This window comes from Nanorana parkeri, unplaced genomic scaffold, assembly GCF_000935625.1.
Source record: "Nanorana parkeri isolate BGI_ZX_2015 unplaced genomic scaffold, ASM93562v1 scaffold2, whole genome shotgun sequence".
Classification (NCBI taxonomy): domain Eukaryota; kingdom Metazoa; phylum Chordata; class Amphibia; order Anura; family Dicroglossidae; genus Nanorana; species Nanorana parkeri.
The window spans coordinates 4,683,816-4,705,479 of NW_017306270.1; the positions used below are offsets into that span (position 1 = coordinate 4,683,816).

The window sequence follows — 21,664 nt, forward strand, 5'->3', positions numbered from 1 at the left end:
TGTGCTTTCTCCGGATTTTGATGTGCTGAGAATTGCACATATCCCCTGCTTGGATTTCACAAGAAAAATGTAAAATGAAAGACCCCTTATACTGTAAGGCTATAATCTTTCTTCTTATATTAATTTTTTTTTTTTAAACATAAAGGCTTTAGAATCCGGAAGCAAATTATATCTGTTGCTTATGCTGAACCGATATGAAAAAAGGGAAGAAATTCAAAATTCCAACCATTTTTTTTTCTTCGCATTGGTAATTCAGATTTTAAATCCAGATTTTGTATCCCAGAAACTGAAATGCTATTAAAAGTTGACATGTTGTGATTTTTTTTAAATTATTATTTTATACCTTGCTCCTGCGAGTTGAGTTGCAAGTATAAAGGCCTTTTTGGTACGCACAGTAGGTATCTGCATACTGCCCAACCATTTTGCTTCTTGATAACATCAAGCTAACAAGATCCCTTTTTGAGTGAACTGTTGGATTTCACACGTGTGCCTAAGATGGCCCGAGGCTCAGTATTCAGCAGACTTCGCTAAAGAAACCAGAGTTTCCATCTTCCGTGTTTTTTAGATTCTGTTTTGGATTTTTGCTTGGGAGTTGATGTGTAACTCTCTGCAGGATAAGGCAAAGGTGCAACCTGAGTTTCCTCAAAGGGATGAAGTTTTTTCAACACTGGTTGGAGTTTGTCTTCTTGCTGTTTAAAATCCAGTTCAACACTGAAATGGAAAAGACATTGGAAGTTATTTTCTTTTGTATTGATTACAGTAACATTTCAATTTAGAGAAGACAAAGAATATATAATGATATATAATATATGTTTGTGCTTACCATAATTCACCAGTACATGGGGTCTTCTCTAAGTGACTTTAAAAACAAAGTAACAAATCAAAGGTGGGTTTGTATCTACTGTAAACTCCCAGTTATTCGGTACCCATGGGGATTGATAGATGCCAGATAACTGTAGCTTAATTGTTTACATTCACTTGCCAGCTACGGAAACTAGCCGTTGGCAGAAGCAAGATGGAAACAGAGAATTTAATTAGCAACTAAACATATATTTGCTAATATAACGTGTTTGTGTGCACATGTCTGTGAAGCAACTGGCAACCAAAAATTGAGGACATATTTATGCCCTCAATTTTTATTTTTTTTCTGCTTGCGTGAGAGTTCTGGTTGCTTGAATTCTGGATAATGGGGAGTTTGCGGTATTTACTGCAAAAACTAAGGTAAGCATTTGCTCCTTCCTCATTTTCTAATTTTATTTGAAAGCGTATTTCCACTTTTACAGACAAATTGTGAAAAGTGTCTACTTTGTTTGTTACACGTTCCCATTCACATAGCATCACTTAATTATTATTTTTTAATGTTTTTAAAAATTATTTTTTTGGTATATGATATTAATGGGAAAACAAAACAAACATAGTTGGGGTTCTCAAATTTGACTGCACCTGGAAATACACTTTCAAATAAAATTAGAAAATGATTAGGGAGCAAACGCTTATCATAGTTATTGCATTAAAAAGTTGCAAACCCATCTTTTGATTTGTGACTTAATTTTGAAAGTCATTTCGAGAGGACCTCCATGTATGGACTGGTGTATTATGGTAAACGCAATATATACAGTATTAGTTGATGCTTTTTTTGGGGAGGGGGCTAGAGGAGGGAAGGGTTCAAACCCATGTCAATTGTATGCTGTCTGCACCCCACTGGTGAGATTCCTCTCACTGCTTATCCTGGAGATGAATGAGGAAATGAGAGGAGATCTCTATAAAGTGAAGGGAATTACCCTTTTAGACGTTGCCATATCGGGCATCACCATGAGAAGATTTACTCTCGCCTCTTGTTTTGGTGACAATGCTAACATTTTGTATTTACCATTACTTTCTTTCTTGGTGAACAATAATCTACAGGACAAATAGAGAGGTGAATCTCCCTAGCAGGGACGGAGACTAAAATAATCACCTAATAGAAGTTCTAATACCTCCTCACTCCTACCGAAAGCTACTAAAAAACGTGTTGTTTATATATCCCTTTAAATCTAACATCAGCCATTTGTTTTTTGTTTTGGATGGATTGGAGAAGATTACAAATTTCTGTAGAGATAATTGTATAGACCAGCCAATATCTTCTCAAATGCACCACATCTCTAATATGAATATCAAGAAAATCACTATAAATACAGAGATGTATAAAATCAGCACTGATGTCCACAATATTTCCCACATTTTGTTAAAGAAGTGGTTAATGGTAACTGAAATGTTTTGGAATTTCCACTTTACCCCACCAGATGACTCAGTAATATAACAAAGATATCACAGAGTTATAATGTGAAAAGCTGACTGGTGAGGTCAGTAGGTTGGCTGGTATGTGGGACGTGTGTCTTCCAGATAGGAACAAAAGTCCAAGTTTTTATGACGTTGTTTTTAAGAATCTATTTTGTGTATAATAAAATTGAGACAATTTTATACAAAACATAAAATCTGTCTGTGTGAATCCACTTTAAGCAGCACCTGAAAAGACTCAAGCTTCTATTTTGAAATTTCTAAACATTTCTGTAGTCACCATGAAAAAAATGGATGGCCCAGAATAGCGATAAAACATGTTGTCAGAGTTTCTTACCCTTCCCCACTCTACTAAAAAAAGTTTTTTTGTGGCTTTGTTCCTGTATTTCCATAACTTAGGGATTATTACAGGAAAAGTAGATGGAAGCACTGTGTATCTTAACCTCTTGTTTTTAATTATTATTAATAAAATAGTTGTTTTTGCTTGTTTTTCATTCTTTGTTGCATCTTATTGCTGCTGGTCTCCTGCAGTATGTTTCTAACCATTTTCATGTCTACATGCACTGCAGGGATGGCTGTTTTCCTGAGGTGGACCATACCTTTTCCAACAGTGGAAAATACCTTAATAATGTGTAAAAAGGCCTTTTGAAGTCTCCATGGTATTACCATGTAAAAGGATTTCCAAAGTAGAAGCACAGCTGGGAGGCAGGCAGAGAGCATTGTCGCCCTATAACAGGGAGTGCCTGGACATTGAACTCCATAGCAGGATCGCCAGGGATTACTCAAAGCTGCAGATTGAAAGTATACGTGCATCAACTAATAGAAAGTCGAAAGAAAGCGCTTTCGAAAATCGACTAGTGTATGGCCGCCTTTACACTTTATATTCCTCTCAGTACAGGGCTTCCTTTAAGAAAAATAAAGTGGTTGCTAGATTTAAAGTCTCTTTTTAAAGGTTGTCAGACCAGCATACACCGCTCCATTTTGAGCTTTAACATTTAATGTAGTTTTGAGGAATCGTGTTGAAAGTGTACACATTTCTTTTGACATTCAATTCTCAGTAATTGCGGCACACGGTTCTGATCGTTCTCTTAAACGTGAGATCAAAAGTACAGCTTTCTGCCTGCCATTGCTGAACACACCGATTTGAAAAAGAAAGGAACAAATGGAAAAATAGACGCTGTCTTTTAAAATGTTCCAGTGCAACATATGCTCCTGTTCTCAGTATGGAATCACAGATGATAGCCATAAGGGGAAAACAATACAATGTGAGGTAAAGCAGAACTCTAGGCAAAAATCTGCTACTTGGTGATTTACAGGGTACATGGACTGTACGTTTCTCTAGGGCTGGAATGGATGCAGATAATTTGGTTGGAACCCAGTAAACATAGCAGTATGTCCGTAGATTCAAAGAGAAAACCTGAGCATGTGGAGAGAATCAACAGCAATACAGGAAGAGCAAACAAAGTTCAAACGATTTATATGGTTTCCTTAGTGGCAGTTAAAGCTGAACTCCAGGTAGATATAAAAAGACAAATGAAGTACCCGAATTTGGTATCAGTCCCTTGCTGTCCCTGTACAGCAGAGCTTAGACAGTGACCAGGAGAAGGAGAAAATTGGTTGTACAGCAGTGCTCAAGTACTAGCAGATAGCATTCTAATAGGAGGAGAGAGCAGAGTGGCAAAGAGATGAGCTCATCAGTCTTCTGCTTCTCCTTTCATTTCCTACTCACAGGCAGAAGGCAGGACTATCTATACAAAGGACCATGGTTGCCATTCAGGCTGGACATGTCTGTCAACAGAGGTTACATTGTTTTTGCGTCCAGTTCATCTCACAGGAAGTGAGAAATATATTATATTTCCGGTAATGGGTATTTTCTGTACTCGATGAGAAATTAAAACGGATGCAGCCACCACATCTAAGGATTATTAAGCTGCAATGTTTTATTTTTTTTTGTTGGGTACTTTAACTGCAGCAGAGTAAAATCAGGCCTCCTGCCCTGGCAAACAGGGCTGTTATGTGTAAGGGAGCTGTGGTAATCTAAAGACTGGATGTACAGAAGTCCAATCCTTTAGCAGGTAAATCTGTGTGTGTGTGTGAATTCAGCGGTTTTCCTGGCATTTACGTAGGTTACGGTAATGTCAAAGGTCCAATGCCAGTGGGGGCTATACTGGAATAAATGTAAATTGAATGGTGATACTCAGCAGGCAGGGGGGGTAAATTGGGCAGCTGCACTTTTAAGCCGGTTATACGCCAGTAGATTTTTGTTTAAAAAAAAGAAGAAAAATAGTTCATTCAATTTACTAATTGTTAATGTGGTCAGATCGACAGTCTTTTTCTACTGCAGTGACAAAACAAAAAAAAATGGAACAGGTTGCAGTTTTTTCTCTCAAAGGAACTAAATTCTACCAGTGAATATGGTTTTAGTTCGATAATTTCCATGTATTCCAAAATCAAATGTTAAAATCAAACAAAATTCTGAATGACGTTCTTCAAGTCTCTAATGGCATTATCAAATGTTCTGACAAGATCGGTGTCCTCTCGTCTAATAAGCAGTGTACTATGACCAGAGGATCCTTTGACTGCTGCAGCGGAGGGGTAGCACGGATTGAAGGACCGTTGTAAGAGTATGCTATCTCTGAGGATCAGGTGAGTAACTTTTTTATTTTAGTCCCTAGACACACACAAGCAGTTAACCCTTGCAGTGTGGGGGTAGCTCCACTGCAAGGGATAAGAAAAATGCTGCCAGGTGCTCTTTTTTAAGAGTTAAGGTGCCCAAACACCTGCCGATTTATCGTACAATCGTGGGAAATCCCACGATCGTACGATTATCGGCAGGTGTATAGAAGGCGTGCGACCGTTTCTACTGTACGGTCGCACGTCTTTTGTCTTATGAGCATGTTTGAAAACCAGTCGAAAATCGTACGATTTTCGTCGGGTTCGTGGCCTGCTCACAAGACAAATGCCGCACGGACCGGTGTGCGCAAGCACACACTGCCCGTTCAGCATTGCAGTCATCGGAAAACTCGCCCCTCAGCGGGGCTGGCTTGCGATGATCGCAAGTGCGATCTGCCTGTCCAAGATGGGCAGATCGTACATTTTTTAATTACCTTACAACCCTCGCAAGACGAAAGTGTATGGTCCGCTTTAATAAAATTATATTTGTGTTGATCAGTGCCAACACGTTTCGGGGGCAAACGCAACCCCCTCCCTCAGGGCTTAGAAACAATGTGACTAATGGAATCTACTCCAGCAAAAAAAAAAAAGTCAGAATTGGGATCTTATTGCAGCTGTGGGTTATTCTGCCAAAATTTGTAGATTGCAGCCAGATTGATGAGCACTGACCGCTGTATCCGTTAAATCTCTTCCTCTGTAAAAAATAAAATAAAATTGTGTATCTTTATGCAGAGTGTGCGTATCTTGTAATAAACTGATCAGAGTAAGAAAAAAAAAAAGACATGTCCTACGCCAGTATGTTTATGGACTCTCCTAACGAGCCATTCTTGGTCTAATGACTTGGGCTCTAACAGCTGCCTTGGTAATTCAGCAAAGGTTGCATATTATTGATCTGGAATTTTATTTATCTATCCACTATCCACAGAATAATTACACCTACAATGTTCTAACCGGGTACTTTGTGTGCCCTGCTAAGAAAGATGTAATTAAGAGGTTTAGATATTTATTATTTTTTTTTAGGCTTTATAATGTGCTAATTAGAATTTTAAAGTAAAAAAAAAAGCGCAGTGTGTCATTTCAGATCTGTTCACATAAGTTATTGGTCTTCTGTGTAGTTGGACACATAACAAACGTACTCACTGACATTAGAGAAATAAGGAAGTAGCAATGGCTTAAGGGCAGGTTCACACCATTTTCCGTACCAGATCTGGTTCCGAAAATGGTGTGAACCTGCCCGCAGTTCCAGTTCATTTCAGACAAGACAAAATGAGACATGCAGTATGTTTCTGGTCGGGTCTGGTCTGGTCTGGAACGGACTGCGCTGCTGTGAACAGAGGCCACAAATAGCATAGGGATACATTAGGATGCATTTTGGGTCCGGAAACAATCTTGTCTGGAGATGATCTGGGTGTGGTATGAATGGGCCCTAAAGGAGAGGTTTTCTGACTGGTTGCCATAAATATTGCATATTGCTTTAGTAAAGAGGTGTTCTAGAAATCCAGTCTTATTTAAAACAGGTCAATTATTTCAGGGCAGTGATGTTTAGATCTCTAAATATAATCTATTAACAATTTGTAATATGAACTGGCTGCATTATTATTTTGTTCTGGCTTTTTTCTAAACATGATAATCCTTCCAAAAACACGCTTAATGTCCTAGGGCCGGGGTACGCAAATCCCGGTCCTCCAGCTGTGGGGCAACTACAAATCCCATGAGGCATTGCAAGTCTCTAACAGCCATGACTCATAGAGGCAGGTACATGATACTTGAGGGTTTGTATTGTCACCACAGCTGGAGGGGCCTGAGTTTACCTACCCCTGTCCTAGGTTGACAATACTCACCTACTGCACTTTATCTATGGCAGAGCAGCATTGTCATTCTAGGACAGAAATTGTTTATAAGACTACCAAACTCCTCATCTATATAACATTGGGGGAGGTTTTCTGTAGCCCAGAGAGACTCTGGAACAGTGCTGATAGCAGTGCAGCAGAGGAAGAAAGAACAGAACACAGAGCAGCATTAGATTTCTCAATGTTAAGAAATAAAGGGCACCAAGCCAGAACGTGAAACAGTGCAAGAGCGCCTGTAATTGTTCACAATTTAATCAAACAAAAAATAGCCAAAACTTTTCAGGGCCTAACTCAAGAATGGCCAACAAGAGATCTGCCAACATAGTTAGTACAATACGAGGAGCCAGTACTTGCGTTCAAGTTGTCTAGGAAGATCAACAGTTAGTTTTACCCCTAATTCTTTTCTGCTTACTACTCCTATCCTCAGTGGTTCACCAATCCTTTTTCTTTTTTTTTTTTTGCATATCAGATCTCAAGGCCTTCCTGAAGATAATAAGCCCACCTACCTCCAAAAGCCATCAGTTGCTAAAAGGGGTAGAGCAGTACTCGGTAAAAAGAACTGCAGAACTACAAGCCTCAACTGTCTTATAAGGTTTTAGTTTAGAGACACTTTGGAACACTGCATTAGGCGTGTAGGGTGACTGGACTGTTGTAGATGTTCTGAGGGCAATACATCTACACTGCTAAGACTCCTAGAGAAAACAGATATAGCAAAGGGGATCTGTGACTAGCATGATAATCCTGATGACACTACACTGCAGTTTTCAACAGCCTCTGTTAGGGCCGCACCACCACTGCTAGGCTCCATAGTAGCCATGTATGCTGCTACGGCTATAGTTAAGCCACGGCTTGTAGCTTATGAGCATGCACATCTGTGGAAGAATATAAACATATGTACCTTCACAGTAATAAGTAACAAAGACATCCAGTGCCTATGGATCAGCAGTTAGTGACTAAAGCCAATTCTAGTGATCTACAATATTTACTAACTTAACTATAAGTAGATGAGTCTAATGCCAGCCATCAAACCTGCCCAGTAAATGTTTAATCAATTTTCACATTCTATGGTTAGTTTGAGTTAGCCACATCACTGACCCCTTCAACGTGATGAATAATTTAGGGATGTCACTAGGTCTAAGGTAATTAAACATGCTTCCATCGGCAAACAAAATGGCTGACTCTGCAGTTTCTAAAATTATTCTTATTGGTTAGCTGAAAAATAGTAATTGCTGGGTATTTGAGGTTTCCACAAGATTTAAATATGTCTGCCTCTTACCTGTAGATAATACATGCGCTGTTCCTGCATGTGTCGCAGTTTGCTGTGTCTTGCCCAGTTCGATATGATAGTCTGAAATGAAAACACAGCGACTTGTATTAAACTTCTAATTTGGTCTTCAGTATCGCACACATATATTTAATCTAATAGCGTAGTTAACCAAAATATTGCCACTAACAGGGTTATTCACAAAAGGGTGAAGAGTTTGGAGAAGGCAGGAGAAGTGAACAATCTAGGACAACATAGCTGATTTGGAAACATTCTCCAATTCAGCTCACTTTCCAAATCAGCTATTTTGGCCTAGATTGTTCACTTCTCCTGCCTTCTCCAAACTCTTCACCCTTTTGTGACTAACGCTGTAAGTATTACATACAAACCTGTAGCAAGGAAGGTCTTAATTTGGCCTTGGTCAAAAGTGTGGATGTTGAGCGTTTTGTTTTCTAGGACTTTTTATCATATGAGCTTGTGTTAACCAACCACATATCTTTATTTAATGAAGGACGGGGGGAGACAATTCATATAAGCTGAAACATTTCTGATATCATAATCCCCAAAGAATGATCAGCTGGGAACCATGTCTGGCCATGTCATATCTGAAATATTCCTAGTTATGTGTGTTTTTCCTTTTAACTCCCCCACAGCTTATTCAGTCTTCCAAACAAACAAATTCAAATACATAATACAAGCTATTATTGTGCCTTTAGTAGAGATTTTTTTTTTTTGGCCTGCAATTTTGCTTAAAGTAACCCATGCTATTCCTCTTGCTATCCTATCTCAACCTTACTTGTGCATAGGGACTCTTTATTTCTCCCTATCTTGCATGTAACACCTCTCTTGCAATCCCTAGATAGAAGATGTGAAAATTTTGTGCAAAAGTTCTGTTTAAAAAGCTTTCTGTTATCAGTCTGCCTTTCTTGATGGGCTAGAATGGATTCCCCCCCCCCCCCCTTCTGTACTTAAAGCCACTGGCATGCAAGTATGCAGATCATAAATGTCAAGAAGTTTTCTTTTCTTCCTTTTTTTAAAGAATAATTATACACAGAAGTTTTTTAACTACGTACTAGTCTTAGGTCATTAATTCAAAGTACTCAGCATGACAACCACGCAGTTAGCATTTTTAGAAGGAGAGTTAAGCAATGTCAGTCTTCTTGTTTCACTTATGACAAGTTTACTTTAAGAACTTAGAATGTAATCTGTACACTTATATTTGAATGATGTTAACATCTATTAATGGCAGTGTTCAGTTGAAGACAAATATTGATTAATCCACTTTGATAAAAGTCTACTAATATGGATAATATTGAATGGACATTTTTTCCATGCAGTATCTTTGTGTGCCCACATCAGATGAGCATAGAAATGAACGAGGATTGCTCTTCTCCACCACACAACTGTAAGGGAGAGCAATCAATCATTTTCCAAAATCACATTTTTGACTAACGCTCTGCTAATATCACCTGACATTTTCAAATTTGATCACTCTCAGCGTCACGTAATTAAATTGATTTTTCGCTGCAGCCCGTTGACAATAGGGAATCACGTAATAGCTTGAGGGGGAGATGAAGAACAGGTCAGTGTTTAGTGACCCAAAGCGCAGCTCTGAAATTCCCCGATCTAGTGTTCCACATATTTGCGTGCCTTTGAAGCAGGTGCAGCTTTGACTTCTGAAGGCCTTTTCATCTTTTTGTGATACAAAATGCCTTTGGAGTGGTTCCTCTTGCAGATGAGCACAGAGCAATGTATGCAGTAGGGTGATAACGGTACAGGTGCTGCAGGATAAGCAAGAGAGATTGGGACTTTGTTCTTCCTCTACAAGAACGTATGCATGCTGAAAGGGACGAGAACAAATCGCACAACTTCTCATCCATGTCTATCTAGGTCCTTACCGGGTCTATATAGAAGCCTGAATGGACAGATTTGGCAGCTGACTGCAACATTATCCAAGAGACTGATGTACAATGTCTTATCCACTCATGGTCATACACAATTAGATGTTTCTTAGATGTGGGACTGATTGAAGCAACACTAACCGGGCAGTGAAGGTAGTAAAGAATTCTGATCTAAATAAAATCTTTGTATATTTTGTAGGGATGCACCAATACCGGTATTTCAGTATCGAGTATGAGTACCGATCTTCTTTTTTTTCCGGTTCTCACCAATACAGTAATCCCATTAAGGAAGCCAGGCAGCGTGTAATGACGAGGTGACGAGAATGCATGGAGCCGGCTTTCTGGCCAATCAGGAAGCCGGGTGCCATTTCATTACACGGCTTCCTGATTGGCCGGGAAGCCAGCTCTATGCTCCCACGTCATGAGGTGACGAGGGAGCATGAAGCCGGCTTCCCGGCAATCAGAAAGCTGGGCGCTGCTTCATTACACGGCGCCCGGCTTTCTGATTGGCCAGCTTCCCAACCAATCAGGAAGCCGGGCAGCGAGTCATTACATGCTGCCCGGCTTCCTGATTGGCCAGAAAGCCGACTCCATGCTCTCTCGTCACAAGTGACGGGGAGCATGGAGGCTTCCCGGCCAATCAGGAAGCCGGGTGATACAGGAAGTATCGGACTAGGCATCGGAGCGAGTACTCGCCCAAATACCCGGCATTGTCACCGATACTAGTATTGTTATCTGTGCATCCCTAATAGTTTGTAATGGTAAAGTTGTTTAGATCTCCTAAAGTTGATGTAAACATTAGCTGAATGACATTTAGTTTGCTAAGCACTGTATATAATAATCAATGGCCATTTTTGCTTAAAAAATGGTGAAAACAATATTTTATTCATACTTTGTTGCATTTCAGTACTATCGGACTCCTGCAGTCTCTTTCCAACCACTTCCTGTGGCTCTCTAGTATAGGCTGCATGATATTTCTAATGGTTCTCATGGTTACAATGATAGGTCATGCCTGCATAATGTGTGTTAAAACAAGCACTCAGATTTTCAGTGAGATGCCTGTGTGACAGTATTACAATTAAGAGATAGGAATACAGTGTGGTTGTTCTGTAATAGAAACCGCCTGCACATTGACCTCCATTGTAGGATCTCAAGGTATTAAAGTGACATTAACCCCTTCATGACTGAGGCCTTTTTTTTCATTTTTTGTACCCATGTAAGTCACGAAGGGGTTAAAGTCAAAAGGTTAAGCTATTTCAAATGCAGTTTGAGTCACTTACAATGGATGCCGCTCCTTAATGTTTAAAAGTTCTAGATTCCTGTAGAATCAGCTGGTCCCTTAAGACCTGGACCTGATATTATTTTATGGTGGCTCCTTTCCCTTGCAGGGTCCTATGGAGCCACCCTTGTGTGTGCTAGTCAGCTGTGTGCGTATCCATAAACCTACAGGTATAGCAGGGCAAGCCACTTTCCTGCTCCCACATTCTTATTCCTCCCTTTTCCCTTCTCTGTGCTAGTAGATGGACAGCTGCTGTGGACTGCTCTGTCCCCAGGGCTGGATTTACATTCTCTGCTGCCCCAAGGCCAGGTTCCTCAATGTGCCCCCCTACCCGCCAACATCCCCCATGGAGAATGGCAGACCTGCAGGCTGCATACAAGTGATCTCGGCGACATCACCAGGATCACTTGTACAAAACAAGCGGCGACTTCCCCGCTGTACATTTAGCTCTGCTTGCCCAAAGCAGGGCTAAATGTAGAAAACTAGCCGCCTGGAACTGCATGCCCCGGGCATTGGGAGATGGGCATTCCACACTCCTGCTGCTCCTCTACTCCCTGCTGCCCCATGGTCGGTTGGCCTTGTGGGAAATCCGGCCCTGTCTCTCCCTTGTGATCTTGTAGTCAACAGGCAGTCCAGGGAAGCTGAGCTGAGGGTGTGGGAGCGCGTTGTTTGTAAACATTATGACTGCAAGTGCAAAAAATGAAATAAATACTTTACTGAGAAATGTATATTTGTTCGATCTGAATTAGATTGTAGTGATTGAAAGGGTCCCCCTTCAGGGCTATGAACATTGATAACCAGTATAATGAAATAAATATCTGGGTTACAATAGTCTAAAAAATAGTCAAATGTAAGTATATCTATATAATTCTAAAAATAAAATACTGAAAGTAAAAAAAATTAAAAATATATAACTAAAAAATTGATGAATAAGTCAGTAATTAAAATCCATAATAATATTAGTATATGTTTTACAATTCAATGCATAGCTCTGTAGTCATAAAATAAGAATGTAAATTAATTTATTTAAACTATGAATATATATTTTTTATTTAATATACCTCCTTCATAAATTAATTTAAACATATCATGATAGAGAATAGTGTTCTAGCCATGTGGTCCATAAAACTTAATCGTGGTAGCACATAGAATTTTGTATAACCAGAAAATATGATTTAATGATCCTATACAACATATCCATAAAAACTAACTGTGCCCCACCTTTGTTATCCATCACCACCTCCAGAATGGCTCACTCACCAGATTTGATAGACCTCACATTTTAAAGGCCATATGCACATTTTCACTATTATCTCCGGATCTCTCAAAGAATTAAAAAAAAAAAAAATCCTAATAAGAACACCCAATTATTTCACAACAGATCTCTCTTCTACCATTGCAACTCCACTTATATAAATTGGCTCAGTGTGGGAAGAATATACACATAACATACAATCAATAGTGTAATACTACTTTTTAAAAAACAAAAAACAATCAAAAACCCTTTAGTTGTGCACACTTTACACAAGTGCACTGAGCACTATGATAAACAGCATGCAAGTGCAGAAAAATTGTCATCCGTATAAAGTTTCACCACAATAGGAAATCTCTGTCTGCCTTGAGCTCTATTAGGGATAAATCCCGCGTTTGTCCCAGTTAGGGTAGGTACCATACAACAGTGCAGTGACATCACCTGCTAAATCTCACTCCATGCATTTGGCTTTAGGAGCACTACCACACTATTAGATTTCTATATGTTTATATCCTTTACACTCTGATTTAAGTTGGTGGATCCATCCTAAGACATTCTCCGTGTGGTGAATGAAACTAGGTTGCACAGAAAGATTGTGGACTTTACAATATTGTATTTACAGCGGTTTATCACGTATTAAGTGTTCATAAAATTGTGATTTTACTGGATAGCATGGTAAAAGTGTGTGTGTGTGTGTGTGTGTGTGTGTGTGTGTGTGTGTGTGTATGTATGTATATAATTGGTTGTTCTTGGCTAGGCTGGGCATACACTGGTAGGTTTTCATACAGACATTCATACGAAAAATGTGTTCAGAGCTTTCAGAGAATCTGAATCCATCAGACTTGTAGAATGTTGTTTTAAAATCCATTTGATTTTAACATTCGATTTTGGAATGAATGGAATTTTTCAAACAAAAAATATATTTACTTTTTTTGTTTGAATTTGTTTGAGAAGGATTTTCCATCCCGCTCCTTCGATATTGTATTTATTTATTTTCTACTACGGTGAAAAGTAATCATTGTTTTAACCTCATTCACTATTAGAAATTAAAAATGATCGTTCCAAATTCGCCTAGTGTGTGGCCAGCTTTACCTCCCCTTATTAACACACATTCTTGATTCTTACTCTTCCCTCCCCTAACAACATGCATGGGTAATATCTAATTAAACATTTATTCAATGTCACCATAGAAACTAAACCATGCTTTCTTCAAAATTCTTCCCATCACACATTAAGCTACTCCCTTATTCACATGCAGTGTGTTAATAAAGACTGTTTCTCTACACTGAAACATTATTCAGTTAGATTTCCTCATTCAACATATACACACTGCAATACATTCATTGAACATGTATCCATAGCAGTACCATTCACACTTTTCACCCAATCAACCTTTTTACTAATTTCCCTGTTCAACGCCGCTTGTTAATTACATTCCACTGAATCATCATCTAATTAGGTTTAATCATATATCGCATACACTGCAGTCAATTTTTCAGTACACCTATTAAATATATGTCATCTACCACCACCTAGCAGTTTAAATCCACATTATTCACTTTAAAGCCACATCCATTCATTTTCATCACCTATTGTTTTTAGTACACCTTTACTGATATATCAGGTTAGACAGATCTCATCCTTTGCCCATATATTCCCCCTTATTATGGAACTTTGTGTTTAGTTGCTGAGTCACTTGACAAGATATTACTTGCGGTAATGTCTAGAGATGGGAAAGGCTGGAAAAAAAACTGAAAAATTGAGATTTTTTTTTTTTTCAGTCGTTTTTTTTCTAGAAAAATTGAAATGAAAAAAAAGGAGTGTAGAATATGTTCTTTTACAATGATACATAATATACACTATAGTGCCAAAAGTATTGGGACGCCTGCCTTTACACGCACATGAACTCTAATGGCATCCCAATCCGTAGGGTTCAATATTGAGTTGGCCCACCCTTTGCCGTTATAACAGCTTTAACTCTTCTGGGAAGGCGTCCACGAGGTTTAGGAGTGTGCCTATGAGAATGTTTGACCATTCTTCCAGAAACGCATTTGTGAGGTCAGGTACTGATGTTGGACGAGAAGGCCGGGCTCGCAGTCTCCACTCTAATTCATCCCAAAGGTGTTCTATCGGGTTGAGGTCAGGACTCCTCCACCCCAAACTCGCTCATCCATGTCTTTTATGGACCTTAGTTTGTGCACTGGTGCGCAGTCATGTTGGAACAGGAAGGGGCCATCCCCAAACTGTTCCCACAAAGTTGGGAGCATGAAATTGTCCAAAATGTCTTGGTATGATGATGCTTTAAGAGTTCCCTTCGCTGGAGCTAAGGGGCCAAGCCCAACCCCTGAAAAACAACCCCACACCATAATCGCCCCTCCACCTAACTTTACACTTGGCACAATGCAGTCAGGCAAGTACCGTTCTCCTGACAACCGCCATACCCAGACACGCCCATCGGATTGCCAGGTAGAGAAGCGTGATTCATCAATCCGATCAACTGATAGAAGGAGCAGGTTGGAAAATTCTCGGCCAATCAGCTGCAAGCTCTGTTCAGGTATTCTGACAGCGGGGGATTCGTTCATCCATGCTCATAAGCGTTGATGGAGGAATCTGTTATATTTTCTTTGTTCATCCCACAGGTTCAACAAAGAAAGTATAACTCAGTATACACAGCCTAACACCCCTTTTTCACTCTTCAGATTGTAGATGCCCACATGTCACTCCAACACTTTAGCACACACCCCTTAGTTACATTATCCCCCGCCTACACTTCACTTCGCCCCCTTCAGTCCATGACTGCCTGATTTAGCTCCCTTTTAATGTTTTTGTATTCTCGCTCTAGCACAGTTAAGTTAATGCCTAGCTAGCATGACAATAAGCATTACACAAGCAAAGTGTGTAGGCCTGCATATTTTAGAACACAGGTTTGATTTAATGTATTTCTATCTACGCGAATAAATAAAGAAACACTTGTTTATACTGCAACATTGTTTCTATTTAGAATACTTGTCGTTTGATACTTCATTCCAGCTAAGATTTAATTCCTCTGTTTTTATTCAAGTAATTTCTGCAGTTATCTAATTTACTTAGTAGTGAAGAGTTTTAGTAGTCCTAATAGTAATATTGAGCTCTCAAACTTTTTTTTTAACCTCTTCAAGGTTAACCTCTTTAATTACAACGGCCGGCCAGGAGCTCCTTGGATGTAACAGGCCGTGCTGGAAGTTAACATGCAAATAACATTCAGTGGAGTTTCTGTTTGGGGGGGAGGAAGCAAATAAATATATAATTATTTTTTTTTACTACTGTGGGCACTGTTGCCTTTAAATTGCCACTACCCAGATGCTCATAATGTATGACACTCTATGGTGACTGGAATACGTAAGTGCTTTGCGCTTGCCATCCGTCCTCAGATGCTGACAGGAGAACAGCAGCCGGTTTGGACAAGGGCACCCTGGGTAAAGCACGAGAGCAAACAGACTGCTTTTATTTCCCAGTGATGGATTCATTTGTCTGAGATCGAGCCTCTACCCTGCTCTCCACTGCTTCCCCACATTTGTTTGCTGTGACATCTATTAGGCGTATGACTGGGTCAAGGTTACATGAGAGGTGCAGGCTGACTGCATATATTTCTTGGAACTACAGTTCAGTAACATTATACGGTGTATAGACTTATATACTATATACACTTGTATAATGTATAGGGTTATACCTAGACTTCTGCAGTGTAAATACTCACTTATGGGGTAGTGGAAAAAGTATCCATGCATTATGTTTGAAAGCATGCAGCTCTTGTGCATGCAAGAACTATTTTTGGATCCCTGATTGTTTTTATGTTGTGTGGAAATACTTTTAAATCATATTGCAACTTTAATAAGAATAAGACCCTTCCAGTTCAGCTTTCGATAGTGTTAGGAGTTTTGTGATCTTGTTTATTGCAGATTCCTGCTTACTTTTGGTGCTGCAGAGATTTGGCAGATGCTTTGCAGCACAACTCCTTTTTTTTTTCTCCCCTTTAAAATGAGTGCCAAGTGGGAAATTGCACATATGCTTGGTCCCTGAATTGCCTGAGGTATTGGGGTTCCAGCATCCCTCTAGGTTTAGAAGTATCTCATCAGTTTTAAAATGATTCTCTCCAATGAGCGCATTAAGTATACACAAAAGAATTAACTTTGGTTTATTAGAAATGATGACCATAAAGGGCGCAATATGATGCTTTGGCAAAGGGTGAGCCATAAAGTGCTACCTCTAAGAGACGATAATGATGATCGACGCTCTATATGAATTCAGTTAGTTTCAGTAATTCTGTTCTAGGCATTCTCTCTCACTTTAGCAGCCGGTCCAAGGCTGAGTTTAAAAACAAAATACCTTGGGGTTAGCCTTTAAAGTATAAAATGGAGTATGAGTTTACTTTAAGGTGAACCTTTACGTCCATTTAAGTGTATGTAGTTATGTAACATTTCTGATATGTGCACAGTCGTGTGTGTGTGTGTTAGAGTTTGTCTGTGTGTCTAGGCAGGGCACTATATCCAAGGTCCGGTCACACCATCCTCGTATGTATGTAAGTATGTGTATATATTAGGGCTGGTAATGATTAACATTTTTGTGTTTGATTAATCAAAATTTTTTTTAATTGATTAATTTCGATTAATTATAATGCACATACAGATCCAACTACATTGGCCTATACACATAAAGCACAGCAATGAAGTAATAGATTCATTAGTCTGTATTGTTTTAGAAAAACTGTCACATGTCAATAAACAAAAATGCATCAGTACTTGTTCTTGCAAAACTGGTATCGGTGGATCCCTTTATATATGTTTATAAAAACAAAATCATACATTAAAACAGAGATGTACAAATCCCAGGAGCTCTGTTTGCTCCTTACAAATGACAGCTTTGTCTGGGCCAAGCTTCAATATATTGCTAGATGGCCCCACTCTCAAAATACCTGAACAATGCTGGCATCCGATCAGATTGTTCAGGTATTTTGAGAGCCAGCGGGGCTGACTAGCAAGATACCGAAGCTTGGCCCAGTGGGAGATTCCTCCATACACACAGTTTAGCGTAGATGGAGGAATCTGTTGCACTTTTTCCATCTGACCATAGAAAATCTGCAGATAATCTATAGGTGTGTGGCCAGCTTTAGAATATGGGCAACTCCAAAACTGCAGCTCTTGTGGGATGTTCCCGGTCTGCAGTGGTCAGGAACTACCAACCGGCAAAAGGGTCATGGGTGGCCAAGGCTCATTGATTGATTGTACATGGGGAGTGAAGGAGACCCCAGCTCGCAACTTATTGGATTTAAAGGATCTACTACTGATGGCTTGGCGTGAGATACCACAGCATACCTTCAGAGGTCTAGTGGATTCCACGCCAGCATGCCATGTCCTGATGAGAGGGAAATTCACAATGCTAACGGCTGTGTGATCACCATTGTGCACTGCTGGCGTGCCTTACTGCTGCAATTACTACTTTAAATGATATGTAACCACCAATTATTAAAATATTTAACTTGTTAGAGAAATGTTGTCATGTTCAATATTTAAAAAATTCTGCAGCTTTTATGACCTCATGGTTTTGCCGAGGAGGTCTCTGTTCAGGCACATCCTGTTATAGGGTGACAACTTATCTCCCAATTATGTGTTTGTATTGTCACCCTGTTATCTATCACACACTGACACAGAAGGCAGATCTAGATGTGTAAGCAACTTTAGAATGATTGTACGTAGACATGAAGTGGCTGTCAGGGGCTAGAGGAGATCAGCAGCATAGAGATGTATAAATGTGAAAACAGTATTTTATCGAGAACAAAAAAAAAAATAAAAAAAAATCTGTTGTGCTCTTCCAATGCACATGACATAGGCATGGTCCACTGTTGTTACCATCAGGAAACCCTCCCTTTGAAATGACATGCAGCTTTTGCTGTAGTGCAAGTAGTTAGGAAGTAACTGCAAAGAGGATGCACGAGATCTGCTGCACTGAGATGCAAAGGATGATCAAAGAAAAGGTGAAAGCATGCATTTATAAGATAGGCAGTGCTTTAACAAACTAAATGTCATACAGTTCCGGGTTTACATATGCTTAAAGAAGAACTCCTGGAAAATTCCGCACAGCAAGGGTTAAGTGCACGTTTTTGTCTAGGTGCTAAAACTACAAAGTTATGTTCACGCAAAGCTCCGATTGGTCAGAAGGTGGCCAATCAGGAAGACAGGCGCCGTGTAATGAGGGAGCATGGAGCCGTCTTCTTGGCCAATCGGGAAGCCTGGCTCTGTGTCATTATACAGCGCCCGGTTTCCTGATTGGCCAGAAAGCCGGCTCCATGCTTTCTCATCACCTGGTGACAAGTAGCATGTGGATGGCTTCCCTGCTAATCAGGAAGCCGGGTGGCGAGTCATTACACACCGACTGGCTTCCTGAATTGGACTTCCGGTATTCGGTATCAGCGAGTACCAAAAACAAATATTGGTACTCGATACTGAGATACCGGTATCGGTGCATCCCTACTGTCGATAGAATGTGAAGATTTACGGAACCTTAGACCGCTGCAGAGGATAGGCTCTAGGGGCCGTGCTAAGAGCAAGTTAGCTCAGATCATTGGGCGAGTACAACTTTTTTCTTTATTATCATTTTTTTTTTAACCTAGGCAAAAAAACGAGGGGGGTTGCCCCACTGCAAATGGAGTACTTCTTTAAAGAAAGAAATCTGGGTCTTCTGCTGAAAATGTTTGTTGCTTGGCTGTTTTCGATCTTCAAGACACTAGTTGCCTTAGACTAAGAAAAAAGCATGCAACCAGTGAAGCCAGAACTTCTGATCTGCTTCCACATGTGCAGCGATTCAAAAATCATTGAAGCCTTTCCAAGCAAACGGATGGCCAGGCAACCGGCATTTTATAGGGGCGAAGACCAGCAGTAGCAGCCCACACATTTCTCTTATCACAGGCACCTCTAAATGTGTGACTTCCTAGTTTCCTCTCTTCCTTCCCACAATTCATATTCCTTGTGTCCTGCACAAACTCTTATTAAACATTAGACCCGTGCAGTACATCATCTATACTCAGAACTTGCTCTTTAATGCCAATAATACCACACTAGCCTAAAAAGACAATTATTTTTCCCTGACTGCAATTGGAAATACTGCAAAATGCTCTACAATTGTGTGATCCCAAAGTAAGCAATTGTCATCCCTCCAAACATGCAAGAAATCTAACAAGTCCTTGCAGCATCATTTGCACCGTCCTCTGGAGAATCTCCATACACACTTGTGGAATACATTTGTTCAAGGTTGGCCCTCTAGTTTTGTCAAGGCCTCAGGCACACTTGCAGCCGGATTCACTTGCTTATATATTATGCTGTTGTAATCATTTTACTGTCCTAGTTATTAAGAACATTAAGAACAGTACTTTTTATTATATAATAATATTATATATTACTTTTATTAATATTTTCAATGCAGTGAGGTTGTAAAAGGCCAAAGTCCATCCTGTTCAGGGTCACTTTCTTCTATTGAAACCAACTTTAAATCTGAACTCCAGGCAGGTATATAAGACAAATATTAACTGCATTAATACATGATCCAATGTATTATTTGTTTTTAAAGCAGAATGGCTTTCATTTTTATTGAACCCGGGTAAAAAGTTGCTTAACCTTTTGCATTAGAGCTACATCCACAGTGCAAGTTAAGTGCTAGTTTGTGTGTAGGTAAAAAAATGAATGTTATGTTTATCCGATCCTGAAAGCTGGCTTGCTATTACACCAGTCTCTTTCGCGTTGCTCCCCCTCTGCTGCAGCGGTCTAAGCTCCCTGAGTCACCATGTTCTATACATTGTGTATAGGATGTGAGGATGCCAAGGTGCATACCATCGCTGCAGCAGAGGAGAGGACAGGCAGGAGGGAGCGCTGTCAAAGCCAGCTAGCTCGTTCCTCCTGCTGGTGATCCCTCTAGTGTTAACTAAAGATCTATATAGAGGATTCAGGACCTCCTTCCTCCTGTTGGTGATCCCTCTAGTGATAAAAAGGATCTATATAGAGGAATCAGGACCTCCTTCCTGCTGGAGATCCCTCTAGTGATAAAAAGGATCTATATAGAGGAATCAGGACCTCCTTGCTCCTGCTGGAGATACCTCTAGTGATAATAAAGATCTATATAGAGGAATCAGGACCTCCTTCCTCCTGCTGGGGATCCCTCTAGTGATAACTAAAGATCTATATAGAAGAATCGGGACCTCCCTCCTCCTGCTGGAGATTAGTGATGGGCTCGGGCGTGTTGCAGCTTCATGTGCCGAGCCTGCCAGGAAGCTGACACCGCCGCCACGCCAATCACAGGCACGGAGACATTTCCCGATCTCTGCAGCTGCGGACCGGGATAATGTTTCAGTACCTGTGATTGGCGCTGTAAGCTTCCTGACGGGCTCGGCACGTGGGGCTGTGAACACGCCCGAGCCCATCACTACTGGAGATCCCTCTAGTGATAATAAAGATCTATATAAAGGAATCAGGGCCCCCCTCCTCCTGCTGGGGATCCCTCTAGTGATAACTAAAGATCTATATAGGGGAATCGGGACCTCCTTCCTCCTGAAGGCGGATCCCTCTACTCATGCACCTCAGAATTCTATTTGGTATTCCCCACTTCCTGGTCAATCTGAAACAAACACCTCCAAATCTTTCATCTAGTTCTGGCTAAGGAAGTTCCCTCAATATTTATATATTTTTTGATCTCTGATTCACGTTTCTCCTTGCTTCCATTCTTAAGATTTTGCAGATATTCTTTTCCTAGAACTGCTGGCATTTGTGGGAATAAAAGGGAAATAAAAAGAGTCAGCCGGCCGTTTTCCTCAGCCATGACTCAGCTGCTTATAATAGGCAGGAGACGGCTCTATTGAGACTCCAGAGAGTTTTGTTGGCAGACAGATTTCAACAGCGTTCCAAACAATTGGTTTATTTGGTGAATTATTCATATGCCAAAAGTTGGACGGATTTAAAAGAGAACTATGGGGTGAGTGGTTTTCCCCATAGTTCTCATAAGGGACACGGGAGGACATATACTAACCTCCTCCCGTGACCCAAAGCTCAGTATATAGCGAGCTGTAGCTTGCGATATACTGAGAGCGATGCAGCCTGGACGGATCCCAACATAACTGTTGAGATCCACCCAGCTGCGTGAGTGACA

General features: G+C 40.2%; 2 protein-coding genes across 2 annotated transcripts in view; one reads left to right on the forward strand and one right to left on the reverse strand.

The window, feature by feature from the left end:
* The window catches only part of DOCK1 (dedicator of cytokinesis 1), a 373,877-nt gene that overhangs the window by 169,643 nt on the left and 182,570 nt on the right, over window positions 1–21,664 (forward strand). The window lies entirely within an intron of this gene.
* The window catches only part of FAM196A (family with sequence similarity 196 member A), a 55,623-nt gene continuing 34,288 nt past the window's right edge, over window positions 330–21,664 (reverse strand). Inside the window, exons 3-4 of the mRNA XM_018561375.1 lie at window positions 8,077–8,148; window positions 330–711 (exon numbers count right to left, since the gene is read on the reverse strand). Of these exons, the coding sequence (XP_018416877.1) occupies window positions 528–711; window positions 8,077–8,148 (256 nt within the window). The 3' untranslated portion in view covers window positions 330–527. The remainder of the gene's footprint in view (window positions 712–8,076; window positions 8,149–21,664) is intronic.